Source organism: Bombina bombina, chromosome 4, assembly GCF_027579735.1.
Source record: "Bombina bombina isolate aBomBom1 chromosome 4, aBomBom1.pri, whole genome shotgun sequence".
Taxonomy (NCBI): Eukaryota; Metazoa; Chordata; class Amphibia; order Anura; family Bombinatoridae; genus Bombina; species Bombina bombina.
Window position 1 is genome coordinate 793,086,874 of NC_069502.1, and position 18,352 is coordinate 793,105,225.

At 34.4% G+C, this 18,352-nt stretch overlaps 1 protein-coding gene across 2 annotated transcripts in view; it reads right to left on the reverse strand.

Moving 5' to 3' along the window:
* Positions 1–510: 510 nt before the first annotated feature.
* Positions 511–18,352, reverse strand: part of LOC128655599 (uncharacterized) — a 74,046-nt gene continuing 56,204 nt past the window's right edge. Inside the window, exons 6-7 of one of the 2 annotated variants that reach the window (XR_008401857.1) lie at positions 1,114–1,215; positions 726–849 (exon numbers count right to left, since the gene is read on the reverse strand). Coding sequence is in view for 1 of the 2 variants with exons in the window: in XM_053709188.1 (XP_053565163.1) it covers positions 556–849 (294 nt within the window). In the remaining variant the exon portion in view is untranslated. Of the gene's footprint in view, positions 850–1,113; positions 1,216–18,352 lie in introns of both variants that reach the window. The other variant, XM_053709188.1, reaches the window with a different exon arrangement.

The window sequence follows — 18,352 nt, forward strand, 5'->3', positions numbered from 1 at the left end:
ACCATCCCCAGAATACTGAAGTGTAGAATATACATACATGTCATTATAACGGTATGGCAGGATTTTCTCATCAATTCCATTCAGAAAATAAAAACTGCTACATACCTCAATGCAGATTCATCTGCCCGCTGTCCCCTGATCTGAAGCTTTTACCTCCCTCAGATGGCCGAGAAACAGCAATATGATCTTAACTACTCCGGTTAAAATCATAGTAAAAACTCTGGTAGATTCTTCTTCAAACTCTGCCAGAGAGGCAATAACACGCTCCGGTGCTATTGTAAAATAACAAACTTTTGATTGAAGTTATAAAAACTAAGTATAATCACCATAGTCCTCTCACACATCCTATCTAGTCTTTGGGTGCAAGAGAATGACTGGGGGTGACGTAGAGGGGAGGAGCTATATAGCAACTCTGCTGGGTGAATCCTCTTGCACTTCCTGTAGGGGAGCAGCTAATATCCCAGAAGTAATGATGACCCGTGGACTGATCACACATAACAGAAGAAAATCCTCTCTCTCTTGTATGAATTTTCTGATGCGTAATAAGATGGGATTTCAGAGTAAAACATCTCTCACAGTCAGAACATGAAAATGTTTTTTCCCCTGTATGATTTTTCTGATGTCTAGTAAGAGAGGATTTTGTAGTAAAATATTTCCCACATTCAGAACATGAAAATCCTCTTTTTCCTGTATGAGTTTTCTGATGACTAACAAGATGTGATTTCCAAGTAAAACATTTCCCACATTCAGAACATAAATTTCCCACGTGTCTTCTTCTATTTTGAAGAAGACTAAAATAAGCATCAGCACGCTGACCATGACTAGGATTACTGCAGTTTGTGACATTACCTGTTAATAAAAAAACACAATGGGAATAATGTTATTTATTGATGACATCAATATTTTATCTTGAGCACATTTTAACTGTTCGGAATTAGTGTCTTATACAAGGGGAGGGGACAAGCTATGACCCTACACCTATACCCAGTCTTCATGCTAAGGCTGAAGGGCAGTTTAATGGACATTAGGGAATATGTTTAAGGATTTCCCAGGGATCCCGTATTTGTAAATTACAAAAATAAATAGGAATTAATGCTGTTGTAATTTCTTTACCTATGATTTTTCTTAAAAGTAATTACAGCTTACAAGGACATTCAAGGATTCAAATCAAAGTTGCAAATCTTTTGCACAGCAGTTGTTTAATCCCTTGATTATCTGGAACACACATAAAATTAAACTGACATTTACTTCTGGGTGAGGGACACATGCTACAAGATATGCAAGCAAGAGAGAACAGAGTATGTCTGCTATAAGGAGACATAGGGCCCAATGTTCAAAAGATTGTCAGATGCGAGAGAAATACTCATGTCAGTATTGGCAGTCTTGCAAGCCACCGGCTGGGTGAAATATTATAAAAAATTGGACTGACCCTCGTTGTTCAGACTAGTGGCAATGTGCCTTCCATAGGAAACTATAGGAATCACTGCCTTTTAAACACTCTGCCTACATTACTAGTAAATGCAGATTGCGGCAGTGTGGAGGGGGCATGTTTTTGAAACATATTTACACAATATATACTGTAAATGTATCATAAAATATATACTGCAAATGTAAAAAACAGGATTTATGCTTACCTGATAAATCTATTTCTTTCCGGATATGGTGAGTCCACGGCATCATCAATTACTGTTGGGAATAGCACTCCTGGCCAGCAGGAGGCGGCAAAGAGCACCACAGCAAAGCTGTTAAAGTGATGGTAAATGTAACTATAGTTGAGTTAATATTTTAGAAGTATTACTTAATATAAGCACAGTGATGCTTTTGTTTTTTTTAAATAAACTTTTTTTCTTACAAAATTTTCATTTATAAATGCGCTCCGTTACCTGTTCCCTGACTGCCTCCCTGTGAGAATTTCAGAAATCTCTGTTTGATTGACAGGTGCATCATCCAATCGGGACTGCACCATACGCCCTATGTAAATCTGGTATTAGCACGCTCCCGTGCTTGGAGTTTTCAATTGCATCAGCAGAACTTCAATTGCACAAATGCAGTTGCAGCCACGATCTTGCCGCTGCTTAGAGTAAAATACTACATTACCCTGTCACTGCTTACAACAGTGGTGAAAAGTTTAAACGGTGCAGTAATAATTTTTAATGTAATAGCACTTTTATTTTATTTGCTGATACTTAGATTATAAGCACGTTTGGGGGGGGAGGGGCGGCACATGGGGGGATTCTTTAGTACTGTCTTCTGCTCTGCTGTAAACAGTGAATTTGTGAAACGATACTGACAGGGTAATGTAGTGTTTTATTGTAAGCAGCGGCGAGATCGTGACTGCAACTGCACTTGCGCAATTGAAGTTCTGCTGATGCAATTGAAAACTCCAAGCACGGGAGCGTGCTAATACCAGATTTACATAGGGCGTATGGTGCAGTCCCGATTGGATGATGCACCTGTCAATCAAACAGAGATTTCTGAAATTCTCACAGGGAGGCAGTCAGGGAACAAGTAACGGAGCGCATTTATAGATGAAAATTTTGTAAGAAAAAAAGTTTATTTAAAAAAAACAAAAGCATCACTGTGCTACTTCCAAAATATTAACTCAACTATAGTTACATTTACCATCACTTTAAGTATCACTTCCCTTCCCACAACCCACAGTCATTCGACCAAAGAGAAATGGAGAAAAAAGGAGTAACACAAGGTGTAGAGGTGCCTGAGGTTTAGTCAAATAACTGTCTTAAAATAAAGAGCGGGGCCGTGGACTCACCATATCCGGAAAGAAATAGATTTATCAGGTAAGCATAAATTCTGTTTTCTTTCCTAAGATATGATGAGTCCACGGATTCATCAATTACTGTTGGGAATCAATACCCAAGCTAGAGGACACAGATGAATAGGGAGGGACAAGACAGGGAACCTAAACAAAAGGCACCACAGCTTGAAGAACCTTTCTCCCAAAAGAAGCCTCAGCCGAGACAAAAGTATCAAATTTAAAAAATTTGAAAAAAGTAAACAGAGAAGACCCAGTTGCAGCCTTGCAAATTTGTTCTACAGAAACTTCATTTTTGAAAGCCCAAGAAGAGGAAAACAACTCTCGTGCAATGAGCCGTAATTGTCTCAGAAGGCTGCTGACCAGCAGTCTCCATAAGCAAAACAAATTAAACTTCTCAACCAGAGAGAAAGAGAAGTAGAAACTTTCACATTTCCCAGAGAAACAAACAGGGCAGAAGAATGTAAATAAACTTTTAAAGCACGCACATCATCCAAATTGTGCAACACATGTTCCTTATGATAAGGACTAAAACATAGAGAAGGAACAACAATTTCCTGATTAATATTTCTGCCCAAAACAACTTTAGGAAGGAAACCTTAACTTAGCATGAAGAACCGCCTTATCGGCATGAAAGCTAAGATAAGGCGAATCACACTGCAAGCTGAGAGTTCCGACACTCTCCAAGCAGAAGAGATAGCAATAAGAAACAAAACCTTCCAAGATAACATCTTAATAGCTATGGAATGCAATGGCTCAAAACGGAGCCAGCTGCAAAACCTTAAGAACAAGGTTAAGGTTTCAAGGAGGAGCAACAGACTTAAACACAGGCCTTATTCTGACAAGGGCCTGACAAAAAGACTGCATATCTGGCACGTCCGCCAGACGCACAGATAAAGCAGAAATCTGACCCTTACGGGTACTGACTGATAAACCCTTCTCCAGTTCCTGAAGAAAGGACAAAATTCTAAGAATCCTGACCCTACTCCGAGAGTAACCCTTGGATTCAAACCCATAAAGATATTTACGCCATATCTTATTGAAAATCTTTCAAGTAACAGGCTTGCAAGCCTGAAACATGGTCTCAATGACCAACTCAGAAAGACCACGCTTAGACAGACTAAGCGTTCAATCTCCAAGCAGTCAGCTTCAGAGAAAAGAGATTCAAAAGAAGGAATGGAGCCCGAGTTAGAAGGTTATTTCTCAGAGGCAACCTCCAAGGTGAAAAAGATGACATCTTCACTAGGTCTGCATACCAGATCCTGCGAGACCATACAGGAGGTAATGGATCTCTTGAGCTTGAATTGTACCTTGGAAGCTTGGCGTTCTGCCTAGATGCCATCAGATCCAGCTCCGGCAACCCCCTCTTGAAGTTAACCTGGAGAACACCTCCCGAAGGAGGGCCAACTCCCGGGAAGAAATATCTGTCTGCTCCGGAAAGCCGCTTCCCAGTTATCCACCCCTGAAATGTGGATAGCAGAAAGACAGCAATTGTGAGCTTCCGCCCACTGAACAATCCGAGCCACCCCTTATGGTTAAGAGACCCCACGGTCCTCCCTGGAGGTAGACGTAAACCAATGAGGAAATGTTGTCTGCCTGGAACCTGACAAACCGGGCTAAGGACAACTGAGGCTAAGCCATCAGAGCATTGTAAATCGCTCTCAACCCCAAGATGTTTTTTGGGAGAGCAGATTCCTCTCGAGACCATAGTCCCTGCACCCTGAACAAGTCTTAGACTGCTCCCCAGCAAAGAAGGTTGGTGTCAGTGGTCAAAACTGGACAAAAAAATCCAGAAAAAATCTTTGAATCATAAGCGCTACAAAAAGCTTAAAATAGGTGACATACAATATTTAAACAAATGTGTATTTGTGTAAAATACTGAACACTATGTGAAAAAAACTAAAAAATGTGAACAAATGTGAGAAGAAAGGCCTAATAGGCTGCAAAGTCTAATACTTTGAATATTTAAAATAAGTGAATCAAATCAGCAGCCAATAAAAGGCTAAATAAAAACAAACAAAAGAATATAGTGCAAAAACTACATAAATTTTATATAACAACTGAGAAAAATAGACTCAAAAAAACACTCTACATGCGTTAATCAGGCCCAATATAAAGTGTAGCATATAATGATACAATAGAGAACAAATTATTGCAACAATAAAATTGTAACAATTGAGAGGAGACTGATGATCGAATTGAAGGTACAGGTGATTTCCAAACAAGCACGGAGATGAATTCGAACGATAAGCCAGACAGGATGTCGAGATTTGAAGCTGGAATGAAATAAAGAAGCCGGATCACACACAGCAGAAGGGATACCAAATAAAGGTTTTCACTTTTACTTACACCGGGTCTGGTGAAAAGGTGTCCGAATGTCCCTTCAGTGGCTAACGGCTCCCAACAATATATTCTGACGACCAAGCGATTTGGTGATCAGCTGGAACATTCACTGGCTGGCGGCTCCAAACAGTATATCCTCCCTAGCGGCAATATGATTTGGTGATCAACTGGAACATTCGTCCGATTCACTCTCTGGCCAGAGGGTAACTGTAGACAAAGACTACGGAAGCCTTAGGGAGACAAATTTAGAACACAAGAGCAACGCGTTTCAACCCGCAGTGGGTCTTTTTCAAGCTCTAGATGTACAACAACAGTCCCAATTTAAAGGTAGTGCGATAAGCCGATTGGCTTAGAAACAAAGGAGTTTCTTTTCAAGGAACGCTAGACATTTCGATCTCTAAACATTGCAGATATTATAATACAACTAATTTATAACAACTTGCATATATTGTTATAACATATAATCAATATATTAGGGATATTTTGATTTCTTAACTATTGTGAAAATCAAAACCTTATATAATACATTATATCCATCGAATAATATTGGGCAAATAGCCTATCGTAATATAAAAAAAAAAACAATAATTAATTATATATAGAATATATTAAACAAAATATAATAAATGTATGCAGATTTGCACATCACCTATCGTTTATTCTTTATTTTATTATAAAAATTAAATAGAAAAACAAAAAGAACATGAAAGAAGGGGGTGTACAATAAGCTAAAAAAGCTAAAAAAATAGGCTTAAAAAAATATATATGCTAATATATATATATATATATATATATATATATATTGGAGGGGGGTCAATAAACTGAGAAATATATATATATATATATATATATATACACAATACGTTATGAGAACCTTAAAAATATTAAAAATATATGGTATTTTCGAGACACTATATGTTCAACTAATTCATTGTTTATAAACCATATAATTATTACATTATAAATACTTAAAAGATAATGAATGTAATTCATCAAAAATGATTTATTTGTCTCAGATCTATATATATTAATATGGAGAGTATAAATATTTAAAAATAATGAATGTAATTAATAAAAATAGTGAATGTAATTAATAAAAAAAACATTTATAGTTGTCTTCAATCATTATATATGGAAAGTATTTAGGATGATATATAAAGTGATAGAAATCAAAAAGTAGCCAAACAAAATTGATTAATATTGATTAATATGGTATATATAAATTATCTTAAAAACTAATATTAATCTATGTTAATCCAATGTTAATTTTATGTTATTTGTAACCTCTTTCTTAATCGTTTAAATAGCATCCAATATCAAATTCCAGATTTAGGCCCTTAGGTTGTAAAGTTTTTAGGTCAAAAATCCATTTACTCTCCCTTTTTAATAGATCATTTTGTATATTGCCCCCTCTCCAGTTTTTTTTAGCCTTTTCAATGCCCATAAATGAAAAATGGTTGAGATTCCCCTTATTACATATTCCAAAATGTTTTGGAATTGGCAAATCTTTGTTTCTTTTATGGGTAAAGTTTTCTATGGACCAAATATGCTCTCTGATGCGGGTGCGTAGGGGCCTAGTGGTTTAACCTACATATTGTAGACCTCATTTACATTGGATAATATAAATTACGTTAATATCTGAGCAACAAATTACCTCATTGATTTTGTATACCTTACCAGTAGTATTGGACTTAAATTCTTTATTTTTGCTGGAATGTTCACAGGATTTGCAAGTTAGGCAAGGATAAAAGCCTTGTAAATTATTACCTTCAATATCTATCTGGTTACTGGGTCTCTTTTTGATCTTATTTTCAGTCGGTGCTAAAATGGTTTTTAAATTTGGTGCCTTTTTGTAAATAATCTGTGGTTTTAATGGTAAAAGGGGGCCCAAATGTTCATCATTCCTTAATAAACTCAAATGTTTGTTTAAATTTTTTCTAGTAAAAACTTATCTTGACTATAATTAGTAACAAAAGGAATAAAAATATTATCTTTTTTATTTGCATTTCCAACATAATTCTTTCTTTTTTTCTCCTTTGGAATTAGTAAAGAAGTTCTGTCCACTAATCTGACCTCTTCCAATGTTTTCTCAATATGAGACATATTATAACCCCTATTTTCAAATTGTTTCATTATTTGTGATTGGATATCAAAGTCTTTAATGTCAGTACAATTTTTACGAATACGTAGAAACTGTCCTTTAGGGATATTGTCTATCCACTTTCTGTGATTATAGTGTATGTAACTATTTGCGTCAACTTGTTTGAAAAAGGTTTTGGCAAATAATTTACTCTCTTTCACTAAGATTTCAACATCCAGAAAATGAATAGTCGATCTATTTTTCTCACTGGTAAATTTAAGATTAACCTGATTATTATTCATTTCCGTTAAAAACTGATCAAACGATGAATCACTACCCTGCCAAATAATGATAATATCATCTATATAGCGCCTGTAGGACACCAGGTTTGCTCCAAGAGGGTTGTTGGATAGAAAATTATATTCCCAATACCCCATAAATAGATTGGCATAACTTGGAGCAAACCTGTTGCCCATAGCTGTACCTTTTTCCTGATTAAAAAACTTACCATTATAGAAGAAAAAGTTATGAGTCAGAATAAATTTAATTGATTCTAAAATAAAACATTTCTGTTCATATTTTAATAAAATATCCTGTTCTAGAAAAAAATTAACAGCCTTCAAACCGTCATTATGGTCAATGCAAGTATAAAGTGATGTGACATCACAGGAGGCTAACAAATAATCCTCCTGCCATGTCACACCATTTATTAAATTTAGAACATCTGTGGAGTCCTTTAGGAAAGACGGAAGTTGTTTCACAAACTTTTGTAAATATATATCTAAATACTCAGACAGATTTGCGGTAAGAGAACCATTTTTCATTTATGGGCATTGAAAAGGCTAAAAAAAACTGGAGAGGGGGCAATATACAAAATGATCTATTAAAAAGGGAGAGTAAATGGATTTTTGACCTAAAAACTTTACAACCTAAGGGCCTAAATCTGGAATTTGATATTGGATGCTATTTAAACGATTAAGAAAGAGGTTACATATAACATAAAATTAACATTGGATTAACATAGATTAACATTAGTTTTTAAGATAATTTATATATACCATCTTAATCAATATTAATCAATTTTGTTTGGCTACTCTTTGATTTCTATCATTTTATATATTATCCTAAATACTTTCCATATATAATGATTGAAGACAAATATAAAAAAAATGTTATTAATTACATTCACTATTTTTATTAATTACATTCATTATTTTTAAGTATTTATACTCTCCATATTAATATATATAGATCTGAGACAAATAAATCATTTTTGATGAATTACATTCATTATCTTTTAAGTATTTATAATATAATAATTATATGGTTTATAAACAATGAATTAGTTGAACATATAGTGTCTCGAAAATACCATATATTTTTAATATTTTTAAGGTTCTCATAACGTATTGTGTATATATATATATATTTCTCAGTTTATTGACACCCCCCCAATATATATATATATATATATATATATTAGCATATATATTTTTAAGCCTATTTTTTAGCTTTTTTAGCTTATTGTACACCCCCCTTCTTTCATGTTCTTTTTGTTTTTCTATTTAATTTTTATAATAAAATAAAGAATAAACGATAGGTGATGTGCAAATCTGCATAAATGTATTATATTTTGTTTAATATATTCTATATATAATTATTTATTAATATATTTATTATACGGTAGGCTATTTGCCCAATATTATTCGATGGATATAACGAATTATATAAGGTTTTGATTTTCACAATAGTTAAGAAGTCAAAATATCGCTAATATATTGATTATATGTTATAACAATATATGCAAGTTGTTATAAATTAGTTGTATTATAATATCTGCAACTTTTAGAGATCGAAATATTGCTGATATGTCTAGCATTCCTTGAAAAGAAACTCCTTTGTTTCTAAGCCAATCGGCTTATCGCACTACCTTTAAATTGGGACTGTTGTTGTACATCTAGAGCTTGAAAAAGACCCACTGCGGGTTGAAACGCGTTGCTCTTGTGTTCTAAATTTGTCTCCCTAAGGCTTCCGTAGTCTTTGTCTACAGTTACCATCCGGCCAGAGAGTGAATCGGACGAATGTTCCAGTTGATCACCAAATCATATTGCCCCTAGGGAAGATATACTGTTGGGAGCCGCCAGCCAGTGAATGTTCCAGCTGATCACCAAATCACTTGGTCGCCAGAAAGAATATATTGTTGGGAGCCGTTAGCCACTGAAGGGACATTCGGACACCTTTTCACCAGACCCGGTGTAAGTAAAAGTGAAAACCTTTATTTGGTATCACTTCTGCTGTGTGATCCGGATTCTTTATTTCATTCCAGCTTCAAATCTCGACATCCTGTCTGGCTTATCGTTCGAATTCATCTCCGTGCTTGTTTGGAAATCACCTGTACCTTCAATTCGATCATCAGTCTCCTCTCAATTGTTACAATTTTATTGTTGCAATAATTTGTTCTCTATTGTATCATTATATGCTACACTTTATATTGCGCCTGATCAACGCATGTAGAGTGTTTTTTTGAGTCTATTTTTATCAGTTGTTATATAAAATGTATGTAGTTTTTGCACTATATCCTTTTGTTTGTTTTTATTTAGCCTTTTATTGGCTGCTGATTTGATTAACTTATTTTAAATATTCAAAGTATTAGACTTTGCAGCCTATTAGGCCTTTCTTCTCACATTTGTTCACATTTTTTAGTTTTTTTCACATAGTGTTCAGTATTTTACACAAATACACATTTGTTTAAATATTGTATGTCACCTATTTTAAGCTTTTTGTAGCACTTATGATTCAAAGATTTTTTTCTGGATTTTTTTGTCCAGTTTTAATACAAAAATACAGAGAAGATATCTACAAAGGTATTTATGATATTTTTTCTGATAGATCTCAGGTTGCCAATCAAAATGACGATAATTTGTTTAAATTAATGAAGGAACTTGAAGAAAAACTGCTTTCAGAATTAAAACATAGGACTTAATTTATATTTATAGAAAAATATTTAGAACAAAAAAAGAGTACCACGAGGGCTTAGAATTAAAAAAGAATGTGCTTTTAAAGTGGAAGACATTAATTTTAAAAAGAAATGGAACGAAATTTTAGAAGAAGCATCTTTTAGTTTGCTTAGGTTGATTAAAAATTATAAAAATGAAATTCTGACCAAATTAGAATTAGAAATAAAGGAATTGGAAGTCCAGTTAAACATATTTATGGATAGTACAGATTATATAGAAAGAGAAAGAGAAATTAAAAAGGTCTTGAGTAGTACTAAAGAAGAAATTCAAAGTTAAAAAATTTGATAGAGACAGGGAAGATTACCTTACATATTTGAATAACCCTAATTGGGATAACTATAAATCACACAAGTGGAGAAGTGAGGATAAAAAACTGTTAGAACAGCCTAAAACTAATAAAAAAATGCAAATATTCGAAATGAACCAAGAGGTTCACAAAGTAATAGGCATTATTCGACATCCAATAGATCTAACTATCAGGATAATGAAGTAGATCCTCTACTTAAGAAAAAACAAAGTGAAAATTATTCACCAAGACAATTCTACAATAGGGAAAAAGGTCACTTGTCTAACTCATATGGAAGACACCATACACAAAATTCTAATTGGAATAATCAGTATGATGCTTCACGTGGGGTACATAATAGACAAAATTCTAACAATCATTTTGTCTCGTCAAATAAAACAAGTACATGAAATCCACATGAGCGAAGGCAATATAATTCCCCTTCTACACAATCATACACTCATTCTGGTGAATATAGATCTTACCCCTCCTTTAATAAAACTTATGAGAATACCAATATACAAATTTACCGCTCTGATGAGGACCTAAGATTGTCAAATAGATATGCCCCATTATCAAATCAGACAAATATAGACTATAGGGTGGCAGATAATAATAGAGAACAACCAAATTTAACAGTTCCTTTTTTAGGACATGGTCAAAACAATTACCAAAGCCCCCTTCCACAAAGAAGCTTACGAAAAAGACGGGCATCAGAAAGTGAGGTAAGAGGGGGACATAGGTGATCCAAAAAAATCAAGAGTGTAAATAAAAATAAAAGTTTAACTCCTAATTTAGGTATTTTTAATCTAAGCAAAAGCCCTCTTGACAAAGAACATATGGATATTTTAGGGAAGGGACTTTCCTTTGCCCCAACCAAGAAACTAAATAAATTTAGTACATTTATTGATGCACATAAATTTGTGAGAAATCTTACTGTCAAAAAATGGTTTTTACAAACAGGTGCTGAAAAAGCAGCATCAACTGTACTAACATCTGATAATGATTTTTGTCATACTACTCTCAAGAATAAGTCAAAATTTTACCCTAAACATGAAAAGGGTCCAATTATTCAATCCTTTGAAAAATTAATATTAATAGACATAGAAAATATATCTGATAGAAAATCAAAACCCACTATTAATAACTTAACTAAGAAACAATTGAGTATTGTTAGGGATCTAGAAGACAACAAGGACATTATCATAAAGCCTGCCGACAAGGGCGGCAGGATTGTGATCATGGACAGTGCAAATTACACACTAATGTGTGATGACATTATTAAAGATCAACACACCTATAAAAAATTAATCAATGATCCAACTACTATATATAAAATTGCTCTGACACGACTTTTAGATAAAGCCAAAGGGGATGGAATCCTAAATCACAAAGAACGAGAATACCTACTACCCAAGTATCCTAGGATTCCGTTACTTTATTGTTTGCCAAAAATCCATAAGGATTTGATTAACCCCCCAGGTAGGCCCATCATTTCTGGGGTGGGTTCTCTTACCGCAAATCTGTCTGAGTATTTAGATATATATTTACAAAAGTTTGTGAAACAACTTCCGTCTTTCCTAAAGGACTCCACAGATGTTCTAAATTTAATCAATGGTGTGACATGGCAGGAGGATTATTTGTTAGCCTCCTGTGATGTCACATCACTTTATACTTGCATTGACCATAATGACGGTTTGAAGGCTGTTAATTTTTTTTCTAGAACAGGATATTTTATTAAAATATGAACAGAAATGTTTTATTTTAGAAGCAATTAAATTTATTCTGACTCATAACTTTTTCTTCTATAATGGTACGTTTTTTAATCAGGAAAAAGGTACAGCTATGGGCACCAGGTTGGCTCCAAGTTATGCCAATCTATTTATGGGGTATTGGGAATATAATTTTCTATCCAACAACCCTCTTGGAGCAAACCTGGTGTCCTACAGGCGCTATATAGATGATATTATCATTATTTGGCAGGGTAGTGATTCATCGTTTGATCAGTTTTCAACGGAAATGAATAATAATCAGGTTAATCTTAAATTTACCAGTGAGAAAAATAGATTGACTATTCATTTTCTGGATCTTGAAATCTTAGTGAAAGAGAGTAAATTATTTGCCAAAACCTTTTTCAAACAAGTTGACGCAAATAGTTACATACACTATACAAGTTGTCATCACAGAAAGTAGATAGACAATATCCCTAAAGGACAGTTTCTACGTATTCGAAAAAATTGTACTGACATTAAAGACTTTGATGTCCAATCACAAATAATGAAACAAAAATGTGAAAATAGGGGTTATAATATGTCTCATATTGAGAAAACATTGGAAGAGGTCAGATTAGTGGACAGAACTTCTTTACTAATTCCAAAGGAGAAAAAAAGAAAGAATTATGTTGGAAATGCAAATAAAAAAGATAATATTTTTATTCCTTTTGTTACTAATTATAGTCAAGATAAGTTTTTACTAGAATTTTTTTTAAATAAAATTGGAGTTTATTAAGGAATGATGAACTTTTGGGCCCCCTTTTACCATTAAAACCACAATTTTTTTACAAAAAGGCACCAAATTTAAAAACCATTTTAGCAACGACTGAATATAAGATCAAAAAGAGACCCAGTAACCAGATAGATATTGAAGGTAATAATTTACAAGGCTTTTATCCTTGCCTAACTTGCAAATCCTGTGAACATTCCAGCAAAAATAAAGAATTTAAGTCCAATACTACTGGTAAGGTATACAAAATCAATGAGGTAATTTGTTGCTCAGATATTAACGTAATTTATATTATCCAATGTAAATGTGGTCTACAATATGTAGGTGAAACCACTAGGCCCCTACGCACCCGCATCAGAGAGCATATTTGGTCCATAGAAAACTTTACCCATAAAAGAAACAAAGATTTGCCAATTCCAAAACATTTTGGAATATGTAATAAGGGGAATCTCAACCATTTTTCATTTATGGGCATTGAAAAGGTTAAAAAAAAACTGGAGAGGGGGCAGTATACAAAATGATGTATTAAAAAGGGAGAGTAAATGGATTTTTGACCTAAAAACTTTACAACCTAAGGGCCTAAATCTGGAATTTGATATTGGATGCTATTTAAACAATTAAGAAAGAGGTTACAAATAACATAAAATTAACATTGGATTAACATAGATTAACATTAGTTTTTAAGATAATTTATATATACCATATTAATCAATATTAATCAATTTTGTTTGGCTACTCTTTGATTTCTATCATTTTATATATCATCCTAAATACTTTCCATATATAATGATTCAAGACAAATATAAATGTTTTTTTATTAATTACATTCACTATTTTTATTAATTATATTCATTATTTTTAAGTATTTATACTCTCCATATTAATATATATAGATCTGAGACAAATAAATCATTTTTGATGAATTACATTCATTATCTTTTAAGTATTTATAATATAATAATTATATGGTTTATAAACAATGAATTAGTTGAACATATAGTGTCTCGAAAAATACCATATATTTTTAATATTTTTAAGGTTCTCATAACGTATTGTGTTGTTAGGGTATTTATAGTTAGATAGTTTTGTATATAGAATTGGAACACAATTGCAGATTAAGTTGCTTAAATAATGGTTTGTATCACTAGAGCATTGGAATCTCACTATGAATGGAGTGAAATTCAAGATGTTTAGTGAATTGATAAGCTGGTAAGTACCCCTCAATATAGGCTTTAGAATCAATGTATTCGTAAATGGAATAACTGATTTGACAGGAGAGGTTATACTAGGAACTGAGTCTCTTAAGAATAGCTCTAGTTTTGTAGGAGCTTATATATACTAGCACTACCTCTTAGTTAGGATAATATCTGACAAGCACACACAGCATAGAGAAATATCCAGGAGTATAGTGAGATAGGTTGCAGCTCCTCTTAGTTAGGTAAATAACTGACAAGCATTCACAGCATGAGAGTAATATCCAGGAGTATAGTGAGATAGGTTGCAGCTTCTCTTAGTTAGGTAAATAACTGACAAGCATTTACAGCATGAGAGTAATTTCAGGAAACAGTCTCTGTGAGATAAGTGCTGCTGAACAGCGTGACACAAACAGTGAGAAGTGAAAATGAAACTACTTGCAGCTTGATGGGATTTCCAATCCTGTGGTCAGCTGAATTGAGGAGTGTCCTTACTGCAGCTGGGGAGTCTCTGAATTCCAATCTCTATTCAGTTTCAGTGTATAACATCCAAGTTGTCAGTGGAAATGCAGGGAAATATTTACAGGCACTTTATTGAAACACACTGAGAGCTCCGTTGCAAGGAAATTGCAACATTTGTATCAATCCTAGGTTATGCTTGAAGTGAGTCCGTAACTGGATACTTTGTATGAGAGTGTTGGCAAGCTTCCCAGAATGTAAAAGTTAGTTCAGTTTGCCACAAGTGCTATGAGTCAGGCTGGAAAAATGTAAAGATATCCTTAAGTTTAGCTCAGGTTTAAATGTAGTCTTACTACCAAAATACTAAGCAAAGTGCAGCAGGAAATGATGAAATATATAGAGGAGGTAACCAATGAGATGAGAATTCACATGCACAACAGCCTTAAAGAGACAGTAACCCTTACATGTGTATATTTCTCAGTTTATTGACACCCCCCAATATATATATATATATATATATATATTAGCATATATATATATATATATATATATATATATATATATATATATATATATATATATATATATATATATATATATATTAAGCGGCTTTTTTAGCTTATTGTACACCCCCCTTCTTTTATGTTCTTTTTGTTTTTCTATTTAATTTTTATAATAAAATAAAGAATAAACGATAATTAGAATTAATTATTGTTTTTTTTTAATATTACGATAGGCTATTTGCCCAATATTATTCGATGGATATAACGAATTATATAAGGTTTTGATTTTCACAATAGTTAAGAAATCAAAATATCGCTAATATATTGATTATATGTTATAACAATATATGCAAGTTGTTATAAATTAGTTGTATTATAATATCTGCAACTTTTAGAGATCGAAATATTGCTGATATGTCTAGCGTTCCTTGAAAAGAAACTCCTTTGTTTCTAAGCCAATCGGCTTATCGCACTACCTTTAAATTGGGACTGTTGTTGTACATCTAGAGCTTGAAAAAGACCCACTGCGGGTTGAAACGCGTTGCTCTTGTGTTCTAAATTTGTCTCCCTAAGGCTTCCATAGACTTTGTCTACAGTTACCCTCCAGCCAGAGAGTGAATCGGACGGATGTTCCAGTTGATCACCAAATCATATTGCCGCTAGGGAGGATATACTGTTGGGAGCCGCCAGCCAGTGAATGTTCCAGCTGATCACCAAATCGCTTGGTCGCCAGAAAGAATATATTGTTGGGAGCCGTTAGCCACTGAAGGGACATTCGGACACCTTTTCACCAGACCCGGTGTAAGTAAAAGTGAAAACCTTTATTTGGTATCCCTTCTGCTGTGTGTGATCCGGCTTCTTTATTTCATTCCAGCTTCAAATCTCGACATCCTGTCTGGCTTATCGTTCGAATTCATCTCCGTGCTTGTTTGGAAATCACCTGTACCTTCAATTCGATCATCAGTCTCCTCTCAATTGTTACAATTTTATTGTTGCAATAATTTGTTCTCTATTGTATCATTATATGCTACACTTTATATTGGGCCTGATTAACGCATGTAGAGTGTTTTTTTGAGTCTATTTTTATCAGTTGTTATATAAAATTTATGTAGTTTTTGCACTATATTCTTTTGTTTGTTTTTATTTAGCCTTTTATTGGCTGCTGATTTGATTCACTTATTTTAAATATTCAAAGTATTAGACTTTGCAGCCTATTAGGCCTTTCTTCTCACATTTGTTCACATTTTTTAGTTTTTTTCACATAGTGTTCAGTATTTTACACAAATACACATTTGTTTAAATATTGTATGTCACCTATTTTAAGCTTTTTGTAGCGCTTATGATTCAAAGATTTTTTCTGGATTTTTTTGTCCAGTTTTAATCTTGTTTTTTCCAATTATCACAGAGGGTGGGGTCCCTCACATTTTCATAGGCTTAATAGGGTTTCTAAGCGCAGTTAACCAATTCCTTTTTGCACTCACATGGTGTCAGTGCTCACAATCACACAGGAATGTCTCCCAAAGCATGTGCCCTGAGACAGATGTTCCTGAGAAATTCCCGCACGGAAGAGAATCCCTTATCAACTGATCTAGATCTATCCTTTTAGACAGATACGCACAGACCCCGTTCCATTGTCGAGCAGGCAAAACTGCAGAGCTCTCAAATGGAACCATGTTCATGGAGACTACCATTAGACCAATGACCTCCATCAGTTGAGCCACTAAAAGCCGAACAAAATATCAGAGAAGGTAAGAGGATAGAATCTTTGATTTTCTGATCTCTGCCAGAAAAATTACCAAAGATAGGGAAAATATTATGGTCCCTAAAACAAGGAAAAGACAACAAGATCTCCAAATGAGAGTTTGTCTGTAAACATTATGGAGCGTGAAACATGTCCAGGAAAGCGCCACTGTAAATTCCCAAAAATGATCACTACCCAGAGGTAATCAGGGAACCGTGGCAAGGCCACAAGACTGAAAAAGTCTTGCAGAAAAGCAAATCTCAGGAAATTGAAGATATGCGTCCTTAACATCTATGGTCGGAAAGAACTAACCCTTCTAGACCCAAGGAAAAAAGAAACAAATGTTTCCAAGTCAAAGGACGGTACCCTGAGAACATTTTAAGTCCAAACACAAGTCAAAATCACCTTTTTCTAATCTGGATTGCAGATAACCATGAAAGTAGGAACCTGCCTCAGGAAGGAAGGTATTAAAAACTCTTGAGATACAATGACCACAGTCTAACTGGGACATCTTATATCCACGCTGAAAGAAAAACAGCTAAATTAAACCCCCCACATATTAAATCCTTGATCGGGGGCAAGCCCTTCATGCAGAATTAAATTCAGCAGCCGAACTCTACTCCAACGTACTTAAGGTCCATGCTTCTTTGCTAGATGTAGAAAAGACCCTTTCCCACCCTGCAAGATCAGAAACATTTCTGTCAGACCAGGACTAAGACAAGGTCTCACCCTTGTAAGGAGCACCAAAAGCTTTGTCTTGGAGAAATTCCGACCAAGACAAGAGCCACAACGCCCTGAGGGCTAGTACAGCGAAGCCAGGCATCTTGGCTCCTAGTCAAATGACTAGTACGGAAGCAACACAATGGAAGAATGAGCTAAATGAGCATATTCTGTCCTAAATCTCCTCCAAAGAAGTCTACCAAAAAAGGTATCAGACAAGGCGTTGCACCCAAAGGATGCCGCGCTTGATGCTTTATAAGCTTCCAACTTGTCCAATGATCCTCAAAGGAGCAGCTATCCCATGTAGGGATCTAAATCTACTATAGGAACCGTGCGCCAAAATATTTAATAGGGACAGCGACAGGAGACATCTTTGTAAAGACAGGAGATGGAAAAAAGGAATCCCAGACTTCTCCCATTCCTGTGAAAACAATCCCCTTGCATGGTCTGTAACAGGAAATACTTCCACAAAGGAATTCCAGCAATATTAAGATTACTAGACATCTTAGGGTTGACAACAACAAGAGATTGAAGTCTTCCACAATAGCCAAAACCTCCTTTAATACACGAGGTGTTCAGGCATAATTCTGAAGGATGCCACTTCAGCATCAGACAAAGGAATTATATTGTCCAAATCTGAGGTTACACCCTCAGAAGCTACTGACGTATCCCCCTCATCAGCTATGAGGAAAGCAACCTGAGTAGCAGCATGCGGAACAGAAACCATACCATCTG